This window comes from Gadus morhua, chromosome 1, assembly GCF_902167405.1.
Source record: "Gadus morhua chromosome 1, gadMor3.0, whole genome shotgun sequence".
Classification (NCBI taxonomy): Eukaryota; Metazoa; Chordata; class Actinopteri; order Gadiformes; family Gadidae; genus Gadus; species Gadus morhua.
The window spans coordinates 15,276,320-15,299,602 of NC_044048.1; the positions used below are offsets into that span (position 1 = coordinate 15,276,320).

Genomic DNA, 23,283 nt, shown 5'->3' on the forward strand with positions numbered 1-23,283 from the left:
CTCACTCACTCAGGCATCAAAGGATTTTTTTTACTTTGAACAAAAAAACACTTAAAGCTTTTAGCAGTGATTTTAAGAGTACTGAAAGTGTATATATATTTTAAGTCCAATCTCTTTGAAGAGGGGCCTGTTTGGCAACAAGACACAGAGCAGATCCAAACAGTACGGGACGGGAGGGCTTCTCTGCGTTCCCCTGTTCTGGGGCTCTCTCCCTCCCCGCTGCCGTTTTCCTGTGAAAACCAGTTTGGTCCCGAGGCAGGGCTTCGTTATTGGGCTCGGTGCCGCATAGCCACGAGACTCCCCACGGAGCCCCATCTCCTCCACTCACACCTGGGCTGAGGAGACCTAGCCTTTTTGTGTGCGTGCGGGTTGCGCTGAGTTCATCTGAAAGCTATTCACACACACACACACACACACACACACACACACACACACACACACACACACACACACACACACACACACACACACACACACACACACACTCCTTCCATGTTGTCACCACCTGACACAGATCCCGCTAGCTTTGATGGCGCGGCTCCACAGCCGAAGGGGAGCTTAGCATTGTCTCTCTCCTTCCTGCTGTGGTTGGTGCAGTTCAGAGAGTGGCTCATGCCGGGCTTGGCAGGTGGCTATCGGGACGGGGGGGGGACGGGGGCTATGTCAGAGGTGTTTGATCAGGTACCCGTCGACCAGTGGAGGACCAGACTCTATTTGTTAGATTTGAGCTCAAAAGTGGCCTAAGCTTGCTCCTGTTGCCCCTTCATCCCCCGATCGCCCGTTCCTAACCTCCTCCCTTTCCCTCCCTCCCTCAGTTTCTTTGAGCCTTCTATAGGACAGGACCAGACAAGAGTCTTGAAGGTGTGGGTTCCCGTGGCAACCAGGCCCCTCCCAGTGCTAAACAGCTGGCGGCAGAGAAAAGAGAGCGAGAGAGAGGTGGGGGGGGGGGGGGGGGGGGTTGGAAGAGAGTGAGAAACTGTGAGACGTTTTTCTTGACGTGAAAAAGAATGAGGCGGTTTCATTAGCATGTCTCCCCACCCAGGATCTATTTCTGTCCGTCCCGATCTTCCCCAGTCACACTCTCAACCCAACCCCTTAAAAAAAAAAGAGTGTATTCTTGAGGTTTCATCTGTTGTTTCTGTTTTCGCTCGGTTTTAATCCTGAAATCATGATGAGTAACACTGAGAGGAAGCCAACATTATTTAAACCAGAACAAGGCTTGCTCATGGCGAGCAGACTTGCCCAATCCAGGAGAGTTGTGTCATATTGTTCATACCGTTGTAAATGATGAGTTGAATTCCTGAACTTCTAATTTTGGACGGGAATGGGAACTGTGTGTACATATTTCCAAACGGGGAGAAATACTTAATTGATACTGCCTCTCACACTTGCTCCTCTCAGCTGAACTCTATTGAAGTCTTTATCTGTAGGTTCTCCCCCTAACCTGTGTGGACGTCTGACGTACCCAGAGACATGAAGTTGGCGTGTTGAGACATATTGGCAGACACTTTCAGTCACGTTATGATAAACTCTACCTGCGTAGGAAGTGATGTCATGAGGTGTCATGGGCAAATATCTCATCTCTACAGGTTTTCTAATCCGACAACAATCAATCATTTTTTGCTAATAAGACGAGATTTGGGTGTATTGTATGCAATGTTGAATGCATAATACCGTGTTAGAACATGCTATTAGAGGCAGTCTTCATTGTTCTGGTCGTTCTTGGAGGCGTTCTGGAAAATGCTGATGTGAAATTTACTAAGATTAGATTTTGGTACCTAAAACCACACCACTGTTTTAATGAACCTTAGGAAAAGATTAATGTGGAACATGTGAGCTTTTTAACATTTTTGTAGAAACTCTATGGTCACACCATACAATGGGCCACTAGTACACATACAAGGTGGTCTTGTAATATTTCCACCACATCCAGTGTTTAATTTGGAGTCAGAACTTGGATTAAATGCTCTTGGCCGTTATTAGTCTTTCCCACTAACTCCACATGTTACTTACTATTTTCTTTTTTTTATTTTGTTTTTCGTATAGCCGTTTTATTCTGTCGCCAAAACTTTGTTTAAAAGCTATATCATCCAGTCATATGTGTATGCAAGCTTACGTAAGACTCCTGTTTAATATTAGGCTTGGTAATTCATTACAATTAAACTTTAGGGTTTTTAAAGCAGGGTTGCATAAGAGTTGCAATACAGGCTATTTCTTATTTTAATAGCTCACTGTATAGGACAAATGCCATCTATCCCGCTCTACCCATGTTAAGCTTTTACATGTAATGGTTAATATAGAGCTGTCAACCTTGGCTGCATGTCCTTCAGCCACTAGCCTGGTTTTAGATGGTAGTTGGACTTCAGTCTTTCTTCATTCTTCCAAACACTGCACTCCAACAGCAGGCCACAACAGGCTTTCAGCCCTCTCTCGTGCACACGTCTACACACACTGTCACTCGCAGGGAACCAATCAGAATGGGCCTTAAACACTGCTGTACTTTTCCAGTCCTTGGTGAAGGGATGGTCCTGAAATGTTCCAAAATAACTAGTCTGGGGAGAGAGTTTCATGACTTGGGTACATTCTTTAAGGATGAAACAATATTCTTTTTATAGAACTGTGTGCTATTCTTCTAAAAATAGGAAACTTTTGAGAGTTTACTTATTTTAGTTATGGTGTCCTCATATACCTTGATTGGACTATTCCAATATTCTCTATATAACTGGAACTTCCATGCGGTCACAACAAGTGTAAGTCAGGAGAACAGTTAACAAAGGGATGGCCAAAAATATTTGAAACAATACATGGGGGAACCTCTGGAATGCATGCCCATCCTTACTGGTGTTTTTAGAATGTAAAAAAAGCAGAATGTGCATTTGTTGATGTGCAACAATCCAAAGAATGTCTTGCCAGGGGGGAGTAGGAAGTAGAAACATTGACAAGGGGGTCCTAGTGACGCCATCTCGAGCCCCTCATCCCTCAGGAGCAACCATGACAGGAAGCAACATAGCGACAGAAAGGTCCATAACAGGAAGACGCCACCTGACTGGCAGGTCTGGTGGAAAGGTCTTGGTCAGGGGCCAACCGATATTGCAAAGGCTAAAGAGGTGACCCCACCACCACCGTCACCGATGATGGGCTGAGAAAACATCCCCAAGTCCCTCGCATGCGAAGCACCACTCCATGGCAAAGCCCACTAATTGTCGGTTTGCCTTTTCCTCAAGTGTGTAAACAACTGCTGCCTAATGAAGTGTTGTTAGACTGGCAATCGGCGCAGCTTAGTTAGAGGCGACGCTAGGGAAGAAATCTGCAATTGTAAAGCGTGTCATTATCGTGACGGGATGAGTAAGGGTTTCCACCAAAAAATGGTCGTGGCCCAAGAGGGACCGCAACGTCAGGGTGACGAGACCCAACCACATTTGTGATTTATTAACTCCATTCTGCTTTAAATTCCCTTCCTTTGCATCATCAGCTTAAAACCATTGAACTGCCTTTCCTTTCTTTTGGTTACTTTTATATAATGCTTTTGTACTTTCTGTCTCTTTCATGTTTTTTCTTTTCCATTATCCCCTAGTTCTTTTCGACTCATCCTCTTTGGAAGAAATGGGGTAAATAGTTCTGTCTTTATTTTAACTCCGGGGGTCACATGAAGGGTACTGCCAAGGTTGTGCATCAAGGATAAGGAGACTGGCGCACTGCCCACATCTCAGCCTCCCAACCATGGTAGTGTGGCACAGGGTTAACCCTTTTTTAAACACCTTGGCCTGATTAAGGATACGAGCAAACACACACGCACGCACATGTGCACGCACACAAACAAAACTACGCATGTACCCCAGTCTGTGTTTCTCTGAGTAGTTCAGAATTGGCTAGCTAATTGTGAAGGATTTAAACATGGCTCTTCTGCGCTTGGGTCCAATGACAAAAGAGCAAAGGCCTCTTGGTATTTGTCACTTGGTATGGTCTCACAGTGTGTGTGTGTGTGTGTGTGTGTGTGTGTTTGTGTGTGTGTGTGCGACAATGGCAAAATATATCACAGACATGGGCACCCTACAAATGATGCCAACCATAACAAAAACAATATGAAGTCCAATGCAATGTATTGGCCATCGGACATGAGACAGTATTGATTGTGTGGATTGGGTCCCACTGTGATGATGACGATTCATTAGGGCAGTTTAGTTCTCACGCCGTTCCTTGTCTATTTCTTATTTTTGAACTAAATGGCGACATCAGAGTTGCATCATTCAGAGTCAACACATTTCGTCAACCCCCCCCGCCCGTCCCCACTCTGACCTTACTCCACGACAGGTTAGGGTTTTAAAGGGCCGGCGTACACCACAAACGACAACCAAGCCTTATGATTAGGGGGGAAAAAAGCCTTGCATCAGATGGCTATACACAAAGAGGATCAAGAGAAGAAGAAACAAGTCAAAAGACAGGACAACAAAACAATAACGCAAACAGACACCCGACGAGACTTGTAATTTCCCACCTAGAAGTTGGCGGCGCGGTGCATCTGTGATGAATCCACGTGAGTCAGCCCAGGATACGGGCGTTGCTGCGGGGGTGTGATCGAAGGAGAAAGGCGTGGTAGACCAGGTCTGTTTTGTAGGAACAGTGTACTCTAACCCTCGCCTGTGGGAGCAGCACAGACTTTCACCGCACTCCCTCTCTCGCTTCTGATTAACGGCAGTCCCAACGGGAACGTCGCTCCGCTGTGGGGACTTTCAGAAAGAAGAGGTTCCGTCCGCCGCACGCGCTCCGCTTATCCCGCCTCGCTATCGACTCTCCCGGCACGCGCTCGGAAAGAGAAGGCTGCGTCTGTTTTCTTTAGGATTGGGATCTAAACCCTGTGACATCTGCCAGTTTTTTGGACCTTCGGGATCTAGCCGTCAAAAGCTGTCAGTGAAAGTGGGAAGGATTCTGCATTCAGGATTGGTGGTAGGTGAACACTTAAACCGTACTGATTTCCGGCGACAAGACTGTTGGATTGTTTGAGTGCTTCAAAGTTGGGACTAGAATAAAGGTGTGTGTGTGTGTGTGTGTGTGTGTGTGTGTGTGTGTGTGTGTGTGTGTGTGTGTGTGTGTGTGTGTGTGTGTGTGTGTGTGTGTGTGTGTGTGTGTGTGTGTGTGTGTGTGTGACACACATGTCCATTTTCTAAAATAAGCATTCAAGCCTTCGTCGGTTAGTTTACAGTAGGTTTTCCCTGGTACTGGTGAAAATATATCGGTTTTACGGCAATATTCGGGGACCGATCGCTTTATGTTTAAGCCATTTGGGAGTTAAGATTCCCTGCTCTTATAGGAATAACTCATCCCCCCCCCCCCCCCCCCCTCTCACTATATAACACACTGCTGAGCTTTCCCACTGATTGCCATTGAGGAAGATGTGTTGCTGCACAACACAGCGCTGTGTGCCTGTGTAACCCGGCAGCCAGACCGACCGTTGCTGGACTGTTTAGGTCTGTTTTTTCCCCAAGTGTCTGCGTATTTCGCATCTGCTACTTATATCAACAACCCGGGGGCTCTCCCGACACGGCCCCTCCCGCCTCTCCTCTCCCCCCCCCCCCCCCCCCCCCCCCCCCCCCACATCAAGACTTTTAAATCATCCGTTTCCAGCGTCCACAGCGAGGGGAAACAGCTTGTGTCTCACTTATGAGGTCTGCGAAAGAGAGGCTCTCTCTCTTGCCACCCTTTTCTTTTTAGTTTTTCTTTTCTCTAGGTTGTGTTATTTTCTCTCTGGTGGGGGGGGAGCGGGGGGGGGGGGGGGGGGGGAGGGTTGTGTGTCTGCTACGTCAACGGCCGCTCCGTCTCTTTCCTTCTCCTCCTGCCTTGCAGCTATGGATAGGAACGGCTGGGTTGCGTCACAGTCCAGCCCATGGTTGCCTCACTCACAAACACACACACACTCTCTCACACACACACACACAGGGCAGATCATAAAGTACACTTGACTTTGTCAGAGCAGAGTGAGAGCAGAGCCGCGGGCCCGGTGAGTTTGCTGCGTATTATGGTTTGTTTTTAGGTGTTTTTGCCAACAAAACAACGTGATTTGGGTGTTTTGTGGATCCTTTTGTTGCTTGAAATATCTTCTCTTGTGTTTCTTCCGTCCTGTGATCGAGCCGGCCGGTGTCTCTAAACATTAGAGGTCTCTCAGTGTGAGTGAGTGTTCGCCGTGTCCCGTGTTTGATCCGTTGTTTATGGTGGGCGGAGCTTCAGCTGGAATCTAATTAGACTCGTTTAGTGTTTAGTTTAAAAACAAAAGTTTTTTTTTGGTTTCAAACCTGACGCTTCTGTGTCTTTAAAGACAATGTGTTCTGTGTTTTAAGTTCTTGTTTCTTGAACAACGACATTTGCCTACTTTTAGACCTTTCTGTATTTGTGCGTGATTTGTTGGAAAAACTTATTTTCTGTGTGTAGAAACATACTTTTCGTTGGAATCCATCACCTTAAAAATGAGCAATTTCCTGTGAGTGTATCTGAAGTGCAGGTTGGACAGTTTGTGGTAGTCAGTGGAATAAACCGTGGAAAGAACTCTTACCCTAACCCTGACCAGCCCTTGTCTAACAAACAGAAAGACAAACACACGTCACAGCTACTTAATCGTCTCTCAGAATGTCGATTCCACTGGAATCTTTGCAGATTCCCCAATAGCACTTGCTCTGGTAAGAGGGAAATGAAGCGGATGTATGTCTGCGAACCCCGACTACGAATGTCTGAATGTGGAAGTAATGTTTTATTCTCATGATGATGATGATGATGTTTAGGAGGCAGGCTTGTGTAATCTGGGAAGAAATAATGACTCTTGCTCAACAACCTGTCAATGTTTAGGGAGTGGGTGGTGAGTTATAGTGCCTGACAATTTATCGGCATACTCATTCGGGGAAAAAAGGATGACATATTCTGATCAGTTATTTATTTTTTAAGGATGCAGCTCATAAAGCCCAACTCTGTGGATTTGGTTAATATTTATTGTAAACAAGCTTCTGCTTGGACACGTGTCACACACCATCCAAAACACCAATGAAGGCAGTCCACCTTCTGTGACCCACCTCCATGATGTCATCACCTGCGGGGCATCGCGTGCCATGACGTCATAGCCACATCAATCCGGCCCGCATTACTCTCATTAAACAGATCGTCCCGCGGGCATGGGACTTCCTGTTGAACCGGCAGCGCACATGTTCAAGAAAAACAAAAGCGAGCGCGCGCACACACACACACACACACACACACACACACACACACACACACACACACACACACACACACACACACACACACACACACACACACACACACACACTCTCTCTTTCACCCTGAGACACACTTGCACACCTTGCTCTTGTGGTGACAGGGTAAGATGCAACAAGTGCCTCTGTTTGAGTGGATCCATATGTGTTGAAAGAGTGAGGGAGGTGGGGGGAGGGGAGGGGGGGGGGGGGGGGGGCAAGGGAGGCCTAGGGGAGAATCAGCTAGTTAATACAAGGCAGGCAGCGCTGTTGCACACAGAGCCAGCAGTAAAAGAAAAAAAAACCCAGGCTCTGGCACCCTCATCTACACCTCCCCCCTCCCCACCCTCCCCATCCAGCAGAGCGGATGGCAGCAGAAGAAAGGGTGCAGCTGGCAGAGGAGGTTCAGTCTAAACCCCCTCACCCAACCCCCAGCCCAGCACTCCACGCCCGCCGCACGGCCTTCATTTATTGGAGGATAAATCTGAGCCGGGGCCCCGGCCACCCCCCCAGCTTCCCTTTGATGTTGCGCTGTGTGCCTGCCGTCCCACACAGGCCCCCTGCTAATGGCAACTCTGTCATGGGGAGGGTTAAAAGGACGTCTCGTCCGGCCGGCGGAGGGGCCGGGACACACTAACCCGGCCCCCGGAGGTCATTGAACGTTGCTTACAGAACGAGCAGAGCTCTCTGACCCTGACGGCGTAGCACCAAGCGCGCTCAGAAATATCTGAAAAGGGCCAACTTGGGAAAGTATATCTTTCTTGGCTGCTGCTGGGGATTTCAGCAGCGCCGCAGCTGCTGCTCAGACCGCGAGTGTCTGCCGGGCGCACCATAGATGTTCCTCTAACCGTGTGTGTGTGTGTGTGTGTGTGTGTGTGTGTGTGTGTGTGTGTGTGTGTGTGTGTGTGTGTGTGTGTGTGTGTGTGTGTGTGTGTGTGTGTGTGTGTGTGTGTGTGTGTGTGTGTGTCGTGGAAACAGAAAAGCATTGGGATTAACCCAACTCCATCGGAGGAAAGCAGATGGTCCCGCTTTTATTTATTTTCCGGAAGCTTCTCAACGGTGGTCGTCTTTGAGCGATCTCTCTTTCTCTCTCGCCGTCTCCCTTAGAGCGTGTGTGTGACCACACCGGCGTGTTTACGTTTTGAAAGGTCAGGATTCGTCTTTGCACTTAGCAGTGAAAAGGAGAGGGTGGCTCCCGCCGTGCGCAGACTATGATGTGTACCTGACACCTGGGTGTCTTCCCCAGATCTTTGGCACTTAGTCACACAGCCCCATTCTTGTCTGGTGCGGGGCGTGTTTGGTGAGCTCACAACAATCACACTATTTGTACAAGACCGTGCATGACTATGCGCTGTCACGCCGACCGCTTCAGACCGTTTCAGAGGCAGTGCTTTTTTCTCTCTCGCTGCTGAAGCGTAAAGACTGGGATGAAAGGATCACAGTATTCAAGCTGAAGTAAATTTTTATTTCAGGTTCTGTTCATTTGGGTTTCATATCAAATAAAATATATGATGGCAAAGGATTCTAATCATGTAAATGTATTAATAGCATTTATGAATTTTATGATGTCAAGTAACATGGGATTGACTGTGCTTAAGTGAATTGATGACAGGTTAAGCAGAAAGAGAGGGGCTCCGAGGCTTCTGGCTAGAGGCCAAGCGCTATCCTTCTGGCTAGAGGCCAAGCGCTATCCTTCTGGCTAGAGGCCAAGCGCTATCCTTCTGGCTAGAGGCCAAGCGCTATCCTTCTGGCTAGAGGCCAAGAGCTATCCTTCTGGCTAGAGGCCAAGAGCTATCATTTCTGCTGGAGGCCAGTCCGAGAGCTATCCATTTAGCTTGAGGCTGAGAGCTATCCATTTAGCTTGAGGCCGAGAGCTATCCATTTAGCTGGAGGCCGAGAGCTATCCATTTAGCTGGAGGCCGAGAGCTATCCATTTAGCTGAGGCCGAGAGCTATCCATTTAGCTGGAGGCCGAGAGCTATCCATTTAGCTGAGGCCGAGAGCTATCCATTTAGCTGAGGCCGAGAGCTATCCATTTAGCTGAGGCCGAGAGCTATCCATTTTAGCTGGAGGCCGAGAGCTACCCATTTAGCTGGAGGCCGAGAGCTATCCTTCTTCCTGCTGAGAGCTTTCAGAGAGAAAAGGGCAAAACTAGAAACTGGTGAAAGGGTGAGAACCAGCCTTTTTAAAAATGCACCTGTAGCTACTAGGAGACAATGTATGGGCAAAGATGAGTGGATGCAATCCACTCATCCAATCCCTATGGGCAAAGATGAGTGGATGCAAATGAGTGGATGCAATCCCTTACCACCGCCAAGCAGGTCTTCAGTGATGATACACATGGCCCTTATTTGTTGCAGGCCTTCTTCTGGGAAGGGCCAGGATTAGTGTTCGGGGCCCCTGACTAATACGACCGACGGAGCCGCTTGACACCAGAGTCTTGGCAAAGAGGATAAAGGAATGGACAAAGCTTCTCGTGCGATGCGGAATAACCGACTATATGGTGCCATCCCAGAGCTGCATCGGGCACGTAGTTGTTGGTGTTATATGAGTTGTTAAGGTTCAAGTGGGCTTTGATTTGATCTTTTTTGTGTTGACCAATGCCATGCAAGGGATATAATGGAGCAGATATACCTGCTGTTGTGGACGCAGCTTCAAAGGAGGGCTGGGAGGGAGGGCAGACGGTGCATTGTGCGTGTGGTGTTGGTCCAATCGCAGTGTAAAAGCCAGGTGGTTTCATGTGTCAAATCAACAAAGACTGAGTTATGAGCAGGGTTCAGCTTGATGTTTTTAGTTGAGCGATACTATAAGACATTGTAGACCTGCTCTGTGTTGTTTAATGACAAGGGAAAGACTCCCAACTAATTCCGAAGTCCACTATTTCCGTCAGGTTTGAGGCACTATCGGAATGCTTCAACCATCCCTTTTGGGGCGTCATTTAAGACCCTTGTTTAATATACAAAGAGGGAAGTATTAACCCCCCAAAGTCTGTCTGTTGCATGCTGATGAGAAGCTGACAATAGGCTAGCTAAAACATGAACAAGGCCGACCAACGTAGCCCTATGCTCACGTGTGGAGTGTTGTTCGCTGCTAGCTTTCATTTCAGCCCATGCAACAAGATTTGAAGGATTTAAATGTATTGATAACATCTTTGACGTTGAGTCCTTGGATTCCAAATCCTTGAATATAAATGAGGTGCTGCTATTTGTAGAAAGTTGGTATAAAAAGTGGGATGTTAGGTCTGCAGATAGATGACTTGTGCTTATGCTCTAATGAACTTACTTGTTAGACGGCTGCCATCAGGCAAGATGAGCCCCTGAAACACACACACACGCACACACACACCCCTCTTGTTCTGCCCACCACAGTTATAAATCTGAAATCGAATATGGTACAATTGTCGACATCCACGCAACAGTTGAACCCCATACCAACATATAAAAGTCTCCGTATGATGTGTGTGTCGGGATGCATGTGAGCCCAGCGCTGGAACAAGAGCCCACTCAGCAGGTGCTACGTGGCGTGGGTTGGCCCCGACAAGAGACGCTGGGGGGGTTGAGAGGGGGGTATGTGTGTGTGTGTGTGCCAGCCACAGCTGTCCAAGGAGCAGCCAATGGGATTCATAAAAGGGGTGCTTGTATGTGTGTGTGTGTGTATATGTGTGTGTGTGTGTGTGTGTATATGTGTGTGTGTGTGTGTGTGTATATGTATATATATGTGTGTGTGTATATGTGTATGTGTGTGTATATGTATATGTGTGTGTGTGTGTATATGTATATGTGTGTGTGTGTGTATATGTATATGTGTGTGTGTGTGTATATGTATATGTGTGTGTGTGTGTATATGTATATGTGTGTGTGTGTGTGTATATGTATATGTGTGTGTGTGTGTGTATATGTATATGTGTGTGTATATGTATATGTATATATGTGTGTGTATATGTATATATGTGTGTGTATATGTATATATATATGTGTATTTATGTGGGTGCAGTGTTTCAGCTGCAGTCAGTCCACACACATACCCACACACACACCCGGAGCTCCCCACTAGTCACACCACCACTATTCAGACGGATTAGAAAGCAGTGTCCAGCAGGTGGAGTGAGGTTTTGGCGATTAAATACCGTTGACTGTTGGTAAAGGGGGTGGGGGGGACAGTGGGTGAGTTGGAGTGGTTTGGTGAGGCGTTGGGGGAGGTGAGGTGAGGTGGGGGGGGGCTGAGGTTCAGGAGGACCTTCAGCTATTGTCCTCCTTGGTGCCATTAACCCCCCCCCCCCTTCTCATATCCCTTTATCTCACCCCCCCCCTCCTCAATCAGAGCTAGAACGGTAACTCCGTCCAGAGAGAGAGAGAGAGAGAGAGAACACAAGTCAGGTCCTCAGAATAATAAACCAAACTATCAATCAGCTCTTTTCATCAATCGGAATGTTCAGTATTGCAGCAATGTTCCCCCCCAACCCCCCTTCTCCCCCCCCCTCCCCCTCCTCCTCCCCCCCCACCCTACTGTGAATATCAGAAGATACGCAGCTCTTACGTGTGTGTCTCTACAGGTGTAACAGATGAGGCCGCGAGCGAACTGAACCCTCCCAGTTTGGGGTGGTAGGGTTGTTTCCCCCTGTGGTGTTTGGATTGCCGCCGATTGCGTGGGATAGGATTGTGGGTGCGTGGACTTGTTGAGGGGTGCCTCAGTCAGACCCCCGGGCCCAGACCTCTGAGCCAGACTCCGTATAGACCTGCGTCGTCTCGTTGTTGTGGGGCTGCTGGTGGAAGCTGCTTCTGTGGCTGCCGTCTCCTGTCAGAGACGAGGGAAAGACTTCACAAGGGCCGTACTTCAAATGCAGGGAACGTAATCGGTATAGGGGATTGTTGTTCTAATAACAGAGCAGTTGCTTGCTCATCGTGAGCATCAATCTATTTTTAGATTGTCCTATTGCCAAATAATACTCTCCTTTATCCTGCTCAGGGAGGACAGCCATGTCAGGTTATAATCATAGTAAAACGCGAGACATTACTCTACATTATTATTACTTCATGCTACTAATTCACTACATGGCTACAAATTACTTTATCAATACTACTACAATACATTTCTGAACATTACTTTAAATGAATACTACGTTGCAATACTTCACAATCATATTACATTACTAACCTCATTATATTACTACCATTTTAAATTACTAGTATGGTACTTTACATTAATGCTATATTCCAATACTTAACATTGTGACTACATTACTTTACATTTATATTACATTACCTAACATTAGTACTGCATAACATTACTATAACATTACATTGATATAACATAACTTTACATTAGTACTAATCATTACTTCACATTATGATAACATTACATTAATATTACCAAATTACATTTCATTATCTAACATTAATACTGCATTAAAATGCTTGACATTACTACAACATTACTTGACATGTACCTTACCTTAGTTTGAACTCCTACCATATTACTTTATGTAGCTTCTACCTTGCACCACTACATTACTTTTAGGTACCAGGGGTGGTGGTAGGAAGAGACCCCCGGTGGGGAGAATGACGGGTAGGTGGGGGGGCGGGGGGGCGGCTGCGTAATCTCTGTTGGAGTGTCAGATGGCTTTGACAGAGCACAGTCACCAATTAGGGACCACTAGATTAGAGTAGTGGGGGAGGAGAGAGAGAGAGAGAGATAGAGGGAGAGATAGAGAGAGGCTTTGTCCTTCTAAAAAGACTCGGGACCCAACTTCTTCCTTTTCTTCTTCTCTGCCTTTTATCTCATCCTTCCTGGCTCTCGGTTTGGGATTGTCCCTGCTGCTCCTCATCCTGTCCTCAGCTTGTCCACTCCTGCTTCCCCTCTCTCTCGCTCTCTCGCTCTCTCGCTCTCTCCCCCCTCTGCTGTTTCCCCACACAGCCTGCTTCTCCATGAGCTCCCGCTTAGGCTGGCTAGACGTGAGCAGAGTGGATTAGGAGCCAGGCAGCTCGTCGGGAGTGTCTGTCTGGCCTGCTCTGGGGTTTGCGTGGGATGGGGCGGTAGGACCATGGCTGACAACATGGACATGGTGGAGTCCGACTGGGACAGAACTGGGATGGAAGGCTGCGTTACCCTTGCCACCGATACTTCTGCAGCTGCTGCTGCTGCTGATGCTGCTGCTGCTGCTGCTTCTGCTGCTCAAACGCCAACGGTACAGAGGGGGGGTGGGTGGGGGGGGGGTTACCATGGTCCCTCTGAGGGGTTACCATGGTCCCTCTGAGGGGTTCTGTTTCTCCATCCAGCCCGCCCGGTTGTATGCACTTTTGTCTTTCTTCTTTGTATGCACTTTTGTCTTTCTTCACTTTTGCAAATTGTTGTACAGTGTTAGTGTTGTCCAGAGTGCCGCTTCTCTGTAGTCAGGCAATCAGCTTCCCTTGAAACTGATAACCGCCAATCCCAGCACAGCTTGGATCCATTACTGCTTAACGAGCTGTAGGGACCTGGGACTGTTTGTTTTCGGTCATTGGAACGTATGATCATTCCTTCCCAGGTCTTCTCCATGTACAGTAGATTTGTTGGCAAGTGCTTGGCATGTGTTGACTGTGATGGCTTTTCCACTACTCCGCTCGCGTGTGCGATCTCTCGTCACAGTTGACCCCCGGGGCCGCTCCGTAACGCAGAGATGGATACAGTGGGTGTTGGCACAAGCTGTGGACATGATGTGTATCGGACAATGTTGTGCCTGGGGATTCGGCCTCATCTATGTTTGTTGTGTTTACATAAAAGCCAGACTCCTTGGCACATGCCCTGTCCCTCGAGTGCACCGCACGCCGCCGAAAACAAACGCTCAAGCACACACGCACTTCACAGGCCAACTGTGTGTGTGTGTGTGTGTGTGTGTCTGTTCCTTGTGTAAGGCCGCGCATGCCCAGGACCACATGATGGAAACAATGTGAGGAAGTCCATTAGCGGGGCCTCCATTGTATCACCCCATACATCCTGGTTCCTGCACAGGGGTGAGGTCTCGGACGGGGCCTGGTGGGGGGGCAGACGTGGTTAGGGCGACCCCCTGGTGGTCCTGGTTCTCTGAGAAGGGTGAGGCAGGAAGATATGGCTGTTGGTGGTGGGGGGGGGGGGGGGGGGGTTGATCTAGCTTTCTGGGCAGAAAGGAGCTTAATCGTCTGGCCTTCTGCTGCCCTGTCTGCAGCAGCACTTGGGAGATTCCTCCACTTACTGACCTGTCAGTCCCCCCCCCCCCCCCCCCCCCCGCGCTTTACCTCTTATGGTCCGATCCAGCAGCTGATCTGCGGCCTGTAACGGCAGGGAGACTCCTTATGTGTCTCCTTAATCAGTGGTGGGTGACAGATGGACCGGGCGAGTGGGCGGGACGTTGACCCTGAGGATGGGAGCCATTGGTCGGATCCAAGAAGTTGATTAGGAAGGGCAAGAGTTTCCGTGGGTGTTTGGCAGTGATATGAACAGAGTGTGAGTGGGGGATGTTTCGACTTGTGGTTATGTACTGATAACTTGGGCAACTTCTCAAGAACATTAATGCATCATTATACAGTAGTCACACGTTGCTGGTTGGCCACAGCCACTCAAATCATGGTCCCCACAAAGGATGAAAGTGTTTAGGGCCAACCTAAAAGACATTTAAACTCTTAGAAGTCATTAAAGCTGCTGTTGGATTAGAGAGTTGTGAAGACAGATCAATAGGAGATTTATCAAATGAATCCGCCCCATTACTACCTACGTTTCTCCAGCATTGAGAAGTGTTACATTCGCCAACCTTTGGTGCTGCAATGACCATGTTTTGTGTGCACAGTGGATTGACGGGCAAGAGGAATTCATGAAACCTGAAATTAGCTTTGAGCTGCCTACAGTCAGAATCGTATCAGACAGAGGCATGCTCAGGCAACCAGAGCAGATATTTCTACAGAGCATTTGACTCACTCATTTCTCATTTCTAACAAAATAAATAACACTTAAATTATATCTAACCTATATAACCACCTTTTTTAATTTCAATGAGATCCCATCAGTTCCTTGGGCAGAAAAATCTATCAGAACATGCCACTTTAAATACTCCACAATGTCCAGTGTCTATCTTTCCCAGACTTGTACCTCATGTGCAACAAAGGGTCACGACTATGCATGCCAGAATTGCATTCCAGCCAATCAGAACACCAGCTGATGTCACTGCCAATCACCTTCAGCAGAGCTCAGGGGACCTCCTAATTGAAATCAGCTGGTGTCATTTATCGGAATGAAACTGGCCATACGCATGGTTAGCCGAAGCCCTCAGATCTGTTGAATGTGTGTTACTGTTAATACTGTTAATATTAAGGAGCAAACTGTGGTTAGTGGTCAAACAATAAATCTGTCAAAACGTCTGCTTTAATATTCGCGAGGGAGAGAGAGACAGAGCAGATAAACTGAAGGATTAGATGAGCAAATGTGTGTCTGAACACGGATTGGAATGAATTTGCATTACCATCTTAAAGCTTTCAGCCTTGTGTTTCTCCCACGTCGTTTTCTAACCGTCATGTGCATCTCGTACTGTTCTGGTGATTCTGACACCCCATTTGTCCCCCTTTCTGTCCCTGTCGTTGTGTCCGTAGGTTTGCCACCACCAAGACTGCCAAGACCTGAACAGCAAAAGCCCCCTTCACCTGTGCGAGTCATGTGACTTGCGCTTTCATTCTGAGAACACAGACAATATGCACTTTGAGCGGCACCCCCGATTTGACTTGCAACCCCAAGGTAAGAGTCAGCGTTTCTCCAATTGAAGTCCTTCCAGCCACAGTTGAACATGCTCAATGTGTCAGAGGCAATATACCAACCTGTCAAATCCGCTACGTCTATGTGTCACACCACATTCTTAAGAATCATCATCATGATTCTCTTATCTCTTACGTGTTTTTTGTTTCTTTATCGACATGGTTAAGGTCATGACCTCTAGGTCTCTGAGCTTGGCTAGAATCGATTTTGTTTAACAGTAAACGATCTTTGAACTCAACGTACAGAGATCCTGTACTCTCTGTGAAATCCTCCATGTCATGTGATGGACGTTTCTAGAAAGTGAGGAAGGACAGCTCCGGTCTATCAGACGATCAGACCATAGTATCTCTCGATGGTATCCTCTGTGTGTTCTATTATTTAATGTCAACATGTGTGTGTGTTGGAACCCTCCAGGCTCCATCCTGGCCCGGAACGTGTCCACGCGCTCCTGCCCCCCGCGAACCAGCCCCCCCTCGGGCCTGGAGGAAGAAGAGGAGGAGGAAGTGCACGAGCGCGGGTCAGTAGCCTCTCCGTTATCATACGTTTGATTTATATCGGCCTTTCTCATACTCAAGGTCGCTCTACAGATTCATGAGCACACACGGAGCAGGAGAGCATAACAAGCATTACAACAACACAACAAAAATAAAATAAATAAATAAATAATAATATAGATATATATAATCTAGAGAGAGAGAGAGAGGGTCTATGCAGTGGTGGAAGAGGAGTGTTAGGAAGTGTTTCTTGAAACAGAAAGGTCTTGAGATGAGCTTTAAAGAGAGGGAAGGAGGGACAGTCACGGAGGGAGTTATGTATACGCGGCCCACGCTACGCTACCTGGACCCTCGCCACGGCGATGGGACTGTGCACGTAGTCCGCCCCGGACTATATTGTCATATCCGAGGCGTACGTGTGTGCGTTTTTATCTACTGAATGAAAGTATTCCGAAGTTGAAAGGTTGTCGTGTGTTCGGTCTTCCGGAGGGGATGTGTTTTTGTTTGTTTGTGTGGGTGTGTATTAACCGTTGCGGTTTTCATTTCAGGGAACGTAAAACCGGGGCGTTGAAGTTGGTGAAGAAGAAGCCGCGGAGACGACACACTGATGTAAATATTTACACACACACACACACACACACACACACACACACACACACACACACACACACACACACACACACACACACACACACACACACACACACACACACACACACACACACACACACACACACACACACAGAGAGACAGAGGCACTCGGACACACACGGAGAGACAGAGGCACTCGGACACACACACACTCGGACACATACTCACATTCGGACACAGAGACACTCGGACACATTGCCTTCTAAATGCTCCTAGTAAGGCATGGTGATCTCAACCTGGACTATGACACACCGTCCCACACCTCGGGGGAACATTGCACAGTGTTTACGGGATGATGCACTCCAGTACTACAGAATGATTTATGTCATTTGTTGAGGAGTTGCGTCGGATCAAAGAAGCCACCTGGCTTGGCAGTCAGTGTTATTGCTCAGCTGCAGTGGAGGATTTACGGAGTGAGCCCCTTTAGACTAAGCTAGCTCTGAGGCCGGGCTCCTTAGTGAAGGGGAGCCCCCTTGTGGAGCTAACTGGTAGCACATAAATACCATCCTTTTATTTTCCTGTAGGACTAAATGACTAGAAACAACATGAACATTTCAATGTGGTTAGTGTTATCATTTATTATTTTTGATACTGCTCCAGCCAATATTATAGAAATTATTTAGTGCTGTATATCTATGCATATAGGTTTTATATCTGGATATATATCCATAAAAGATACCTGGTTCTGAACTTTGCTTTGAAATGGCCAACCTTCTGTCTATCATCACCATACCATTCCATGAACAGAACACCAAAGTCTCCACAAGCCTATGTGTTGTAGTGAGTGAAACCTAGGGTTGATACGGTCAGACTCCCCCCCCCCCCCCCCCCCCCCCCCATCTACATAAAATGACAGTATTCTGTTTTGCCGACAGGACCCCAGCAAGGAGTGCTTCAGCCTCAAATTCGACCTCAACGTCGACATCGACACAGAGATTGTACCGGCGGTGAAAAAGAAGACGCTGAGGTCAGTGGAATCCCCCAGAATGATCAGGCACATGCTCCCCTCCCACTTTAAGACTGGTGTCGGATGGTGTTGTGTGCATCGATTTGAACCTACAATGACGGCTCTGTTGTCTCTCCCGTGTGCACCAGAGAGGTCCTGGGTCCGGTGTTTGAGAGGAAGGGCATCGAGCTGGCCCGGGTGGACCTGTTCCTGGACCAGTCCAACACCCCGCTGTCCCTCAACTTTGAGGCGTACCGCTTCGGGGGACACTACCTCAAAGTTAAAGGTGAGTTGAGCCATCATGAGGTTGTGTGCATTCAGTTAGACACACGTTTTATGTCCCATGGGCAGTTTTGGTTTGGGACTCAAGTTGCAGTTAGAATACATCCGACACCCTCCCTCATCAGCAGCAACAATGCAACATACATTAAAAACAATATTTTTCCACATGGGAAAAACTCAAATCGAAAAGCCCTAGGGCATTCTTTGCACAGCTTCCAATGACTTCATAATGCACAGATTATGGCTTATAATATTGCACATTCAAAAGCATGATTGCATATTATACATAAAGTATGGGTACGATTTTTAAGTGGGACAATAATCAACAGGGACTGTGTATTCAATTGTATTTTTTAAAGTTAAGGAATCGAATATACCCAGAGACAATTGAGGACGATCGCTTATTCAAGGAGAAAGACGGCTTGCATGCAGTAGATTACCGATTGATTTGGACAGAATGCTCAGAAACCTCTCCTCCGATTTTCAAAGGCAACCGAAAAAGTCAGCAACTTATCTCGTGCGTCCAGTGCATTCATCTATTACAAAACAACAAGAAATGTTCGTCCCTGGCCTTCTCTTTAGCTCTAAAGCCTGTCATTTCAAACCATGAATCATCAACGCAAACGATTCTCCAGCCCTTTGGCAAACTTCGCCCACCAGACACCTATTAGACCGACACCTTTGCATGAAATCACAGTCTGCAAGGGCAATACTGTCTGGAATACAGAGCGGGGGGGGGGGGGGAGGCTGGTGGGGGTGGGTGGTATTGACTGTATTGTAACATTCCATTCAAGCCTAACTAGGCCATTGTCTGTCGACAGTATACCTGTGTATGAAATACAATCCAAGTCCCGAGGGCAGTCCCAATACCTCCACCTCCTTACTTGCTAACCTGACCAGAGTTCCCCTTACCCGTGCTATGCACAGGGCTTTGAGTGTCTAAAAAGAGCTCTAAATCATTGTCATTATTTCTAAAGGGTTGTAAAGCAGACGCATGTGTTTGTGTGTCTTGGCCGTGCAGCGCGGCCGGGCGACGAGCTGAAGGTGGAGCAGGGCGTGAAGGACCTGCGCTCCCTCAGCCTGCCCAACATGAAGCCCTGCGGCCACCAGAGCGGCTACATCCTGGCCCCCGCCCGCGAGAAGGCAGAGCACGGCTCGCTGGGGCGGAGCGACAGCATCGACCTCTTGGTACGCCTCACACCCACACGTGTGTGTGTGTGTGTGTGTGTGTGTGTGTGTGTGTGTGTGTGTGTGTGTGTGTGTGTGTGTGTGTGTGTGTGTGTGTGTGTGTGTGTGTGTGTGTGTGTGTGTGTGTGTGTGTGTGTGTGTGTGTGTGTTGAATATGTGTGTCATTGGGTCCAATTCAGACGTGGAACAGACAGATAATTGATCTGCTGATGATGTCATGGTTACCCCGGTGGCGACAAACAGTTGGAGGCTTTTTGCTCAGCAGTGCCTGGAAACAAACAGTCCAGGTTGCCTGGGACCCCAGCGTTAGTCTTAGCGATGGGGACCCCAGCGTTAGTCCTAGTGCCGGGTGTTACTCTGATAAAAGTCTTCTGAAACAGTATTGGATTGATAGTACAAATAGTGTCCACAGGGGGGCGCTTAAAGTGCTCTTACGCACTAGCAGGCTTTTGGAGGCTTTTTCTCCAATTGATCTACGTTAAAAGATGTGCCATAATAGAAGCAACTAACTGCTAACTAACTAGTTCCTCGCCCTTTTATGCTTTCATATGCTCAGTTCATTAGTCATTAAGGTCTTTCTAGGTGAGCTTTGGTTCGTCGTTTGAGTTTTAAGGAACTGGACCTACACTTTGGATATATGGTTACGGAATAAATAGTTGAATTAGAATTGTTCCTGGGAGGATATTGCTGCTGGTTCTGGCTTCCGGGCATCGAACAGCAGTGGCTGAGAACCAGTTTGGGTCTCAGCCCAGACTCCCAAGACACAGGAAATGGGAGGACGTGAGATCGCTGACAAGTCTTTTGGGCGTTTCCATGGTAGCAGCCTAGACGCATGCGTGCCTGGGTGAATCGAGTTCCTTTTGGCTGGAACGGTTTTGATATTTGACAAGTAACCACTTGGCAAGTATCATTTCATCTAGGTATGGTCACTGTTATTCCAATCCAAGACAAAAAAACTGCCAATTGTGCACCTCTTCCCTATAGAATGACCACATGGTTGAAGCAGTTACAGTCAAGTTAATGTGGATTACAGGTCGCCTCCTGTTGGGGACAAAGAGGAAAGATAGTGTGGATTATTACATATCATCAAAGCAAAGGTTCAGCCATGCAGCTGGAGGCAAGGTTCAACATTGCAGGCGGATTGGCCTAATCTACATTCCAGTTATGCTGATAACTCTCATAAAACATTGCTTCCCATCTGTCCTTTGTCGGTTTTCCATAATTGATTAAGTGTTATTCAAATACCTGCTATAAAATACCAAAATGAAGAATAGGGGGATTGCACCAAAATATCAATATCATATTCCATATTCTGTTTCAAGTGTAGTGTGATGGCTATTTCAATATGTTTTGGGATCATTAGATGCAAGATTCCCTTTCCTATATTTCCCTTTTTATATTCCATTAATATTCACATCACCCTCATCAACGTGTATTTAATGATGATCATTATAGGAAATAGATTGTACTTAAAGAAAAGCTTATTTATCTATCATGCAGTCAGAGGCTGTAAAATTGAAACTAATTGCAACAAGTTGGTCGGTTGGTTTGTAGTTTTGTTTTAGAAGAAATGCAGGTTCTCCTGCCCCTGGCTGGGTTGAACCTGAGCTTATTTTCCGCTGCAGGGTTTTTCCAGCATTTTACTTCCTTCTCTATTTTCTGATTTCCTGAACATACGAGAGTGTAGTGCTCTCAGCAGTAAAACAAGTTTTACAGCCAGTCAAAAAGCTTGACACACTGAGGCCATGTGATTTCCAGTAAGGATCTGAATCGACCTTTGCCGTCTAATCACACTATAATATTCATACATCGTTGGCATGGGAATATAACAGCCTAGCAACCGACTTGCATTGCCACTATGTTGTAGAAACCGTGTTTGCAATCGTTCAAATCTCTATCGTGATCGTACAAAGTTTGCACAAAGCAGCAGGTAGATACTCAATGGTACCAGTGGCTTTATCAGAACCAATCGATGCAAACGATCCTGAACTCGATTGTTTATTTTTCCATTGGTTTAGCATTGATCATCATTGTACACATTTTCTTAATGTTCTTTAACCATTCCTCCTTAAGTTGTGGAGCCCTGGCAAGCAATATCACAGCTGTATTATAATGGCCTTATAGCGATCGTATCCTAAGATGTCACTGTCGATAATACACAGGACCTCTGAGGAAGAGTAAACCAGACAATACACAGGACCTCTGAGGAAGAGTAAACCAGACAATACACAGGACCTCTTAGGAAGAGTCCAGACAATACACAGGACCTCTGAGGAAGAGTAAACCAGACAATACACAGGACCTCTGAGGAAGAGTTAACCAGACAATACACAGGACCTCTGAGGAAGAGTCAACCAGACAATACACAGGACCTCTGAGATGACAAGGGGGGGGGGGGGGGTTAGGGTTATGAGGGTTAACCAGAGTACAGATGGAGCCAATGAGATTGTAGGGGTTAACCAGAGTAAGGACAGAGCCTCTGAGTTGAAAGAACACCTGGTGTTTGGTTGGGAGTAGATGTTTTCAGTGTAAATTAACGTAGTGTTGGGGTGGCTACAGAAGAAGTGTGAAGCTCTTTTGTTTGAGGAGTTCACTATTTGGAAAAAGAGCCGTCTGGCCCCTCTGGCTCTCAGAATAAACGTGCCCCTAAATACTAAATAGAGGTGTATTCATCAATACATGCATGTGTTTGTTTACACGCATAGTTCCCCCAAACCGTTGTTCAGTCGTAGCTTACTGTAATGTTCTCGCTTGTTCAACCACTTCTCTTTCTGTACTTCTGCTCACACAAAGTCCTTCTCGGTGCTTTGTCCAGAAGGTGTGAGTAGTTTAGCAAGTTGGAACGGCAATCGTACCATTCTTCTGTTTCGCCCGCTACACACTGCGTCCTAACTGCCCACACAGTGAAGATTGTGTGCGTGTGACTGTAAAACAGGGCGGCTATCTGGCCTCTATGTTAGACTTATAAAGTGGGAAGTTGTAAATTAACGTGCCGTTGCTATGCATGATAATGGTTTGACTGGAGGGTGGGGGGCTGATGGCTGCCCATGGGGGAGTAGGGAGGTGGGAGGACTCTGTGTAGGTGATAAGCCCCAAGATCTCCCTCTTTCTTTAGTTTTAACAGAGTGACAACTATCAGTTGATTGAACATTAACGTCTTTATCAGAGATTAAGTTAAAAACAACATAATGCCGTTGAAGTAAACGGATCATTGAACTCTCATGCAATACTTTGATGAGGTTATTAAGTGTTTAATTACTCGTTGTGTATCCCAATGAAGCTATTTTGACAAGTAGAATTGATGGACCTTTTTGGTTATATCTTCATGGTTAAATGCACTTCTTGTAAGTCTCTCTGTACGCGAGTATCTGCTCATTTAGTTATAATGTAATGTAGCTAGATGTGATTAGGCTATGCATTTGTCATGCATACAAAATTACTAATATGAATGGTACATACCATGTGTATCTACGTAACTAGTATCATTAAAGATGGCTTCATCTAAGTATCTAGGTATATGCATGGACTGTATGTATTCCTGATGCAATTTGAATTCATGAATATCAACGTGAAACCTGCACATTGTGATCAATGCATATCTGTTAAGCTTTCTAATGAAAGTGTGTGTGTGTGGGGGGGGGGGGAGCACTGTTCTTTAAAGGGTGGGAGGAGCCAAGCTGGCTGCTCAGGACTCTGTTAAGGTGTGTGTGTTTGAGTGGCAAGTCAAGATAGGC

At 46.9% G+C, this 23,283-nt stretch overlaps 1 protein-coding gene across 4 annotated transcripts in view; it reads left to right on the forward strand.

Annotated features, from left to right (window-relative positions):
* The window catches only part of plekhg5b (pleckstrin homology domain containing, family G (with RhoGef domain) member 5b), a 54,282-nt gene that overhangs the window by 14,513 nt on the left and 16,486 nt on the right, over positions 1–23,283 (forward strand). For 2 of the 4 annotated variants that reach the window (XM_030355812.1, XM_030355801.1), the window contains exons 3-8: positions 15,829–15,970; positions 16,403–16,505; positions 17,031–17,091; positions 18,009–18,100; positions 18,229–18,365; positions 19,383–19,549. In XM_030355812.1, the coding sequence (XP_030211672.1) occupies positions 15,829–15,970; positions 16,403–16,505; positions 17,031–17,091; positions 18,009–18,100; positions 18,229–18,365; positions 19,383–19,549 (702 nt within the window). Of the gene's footprint in view, positions 1–4,553; positions 4,945–5,865; positions 5,996–15,828; positions 15,971–16,402; positions 16,506–17,030; positions 17,092–18,008; positions 18,101–18,228; positions 18,366–19,382; positions 19,550–23,283 lie in introns of those variants that run through there. The other 2 variants (XM_030355831.1, XM_030355820.1) reach the window with 2 other exon arrangements.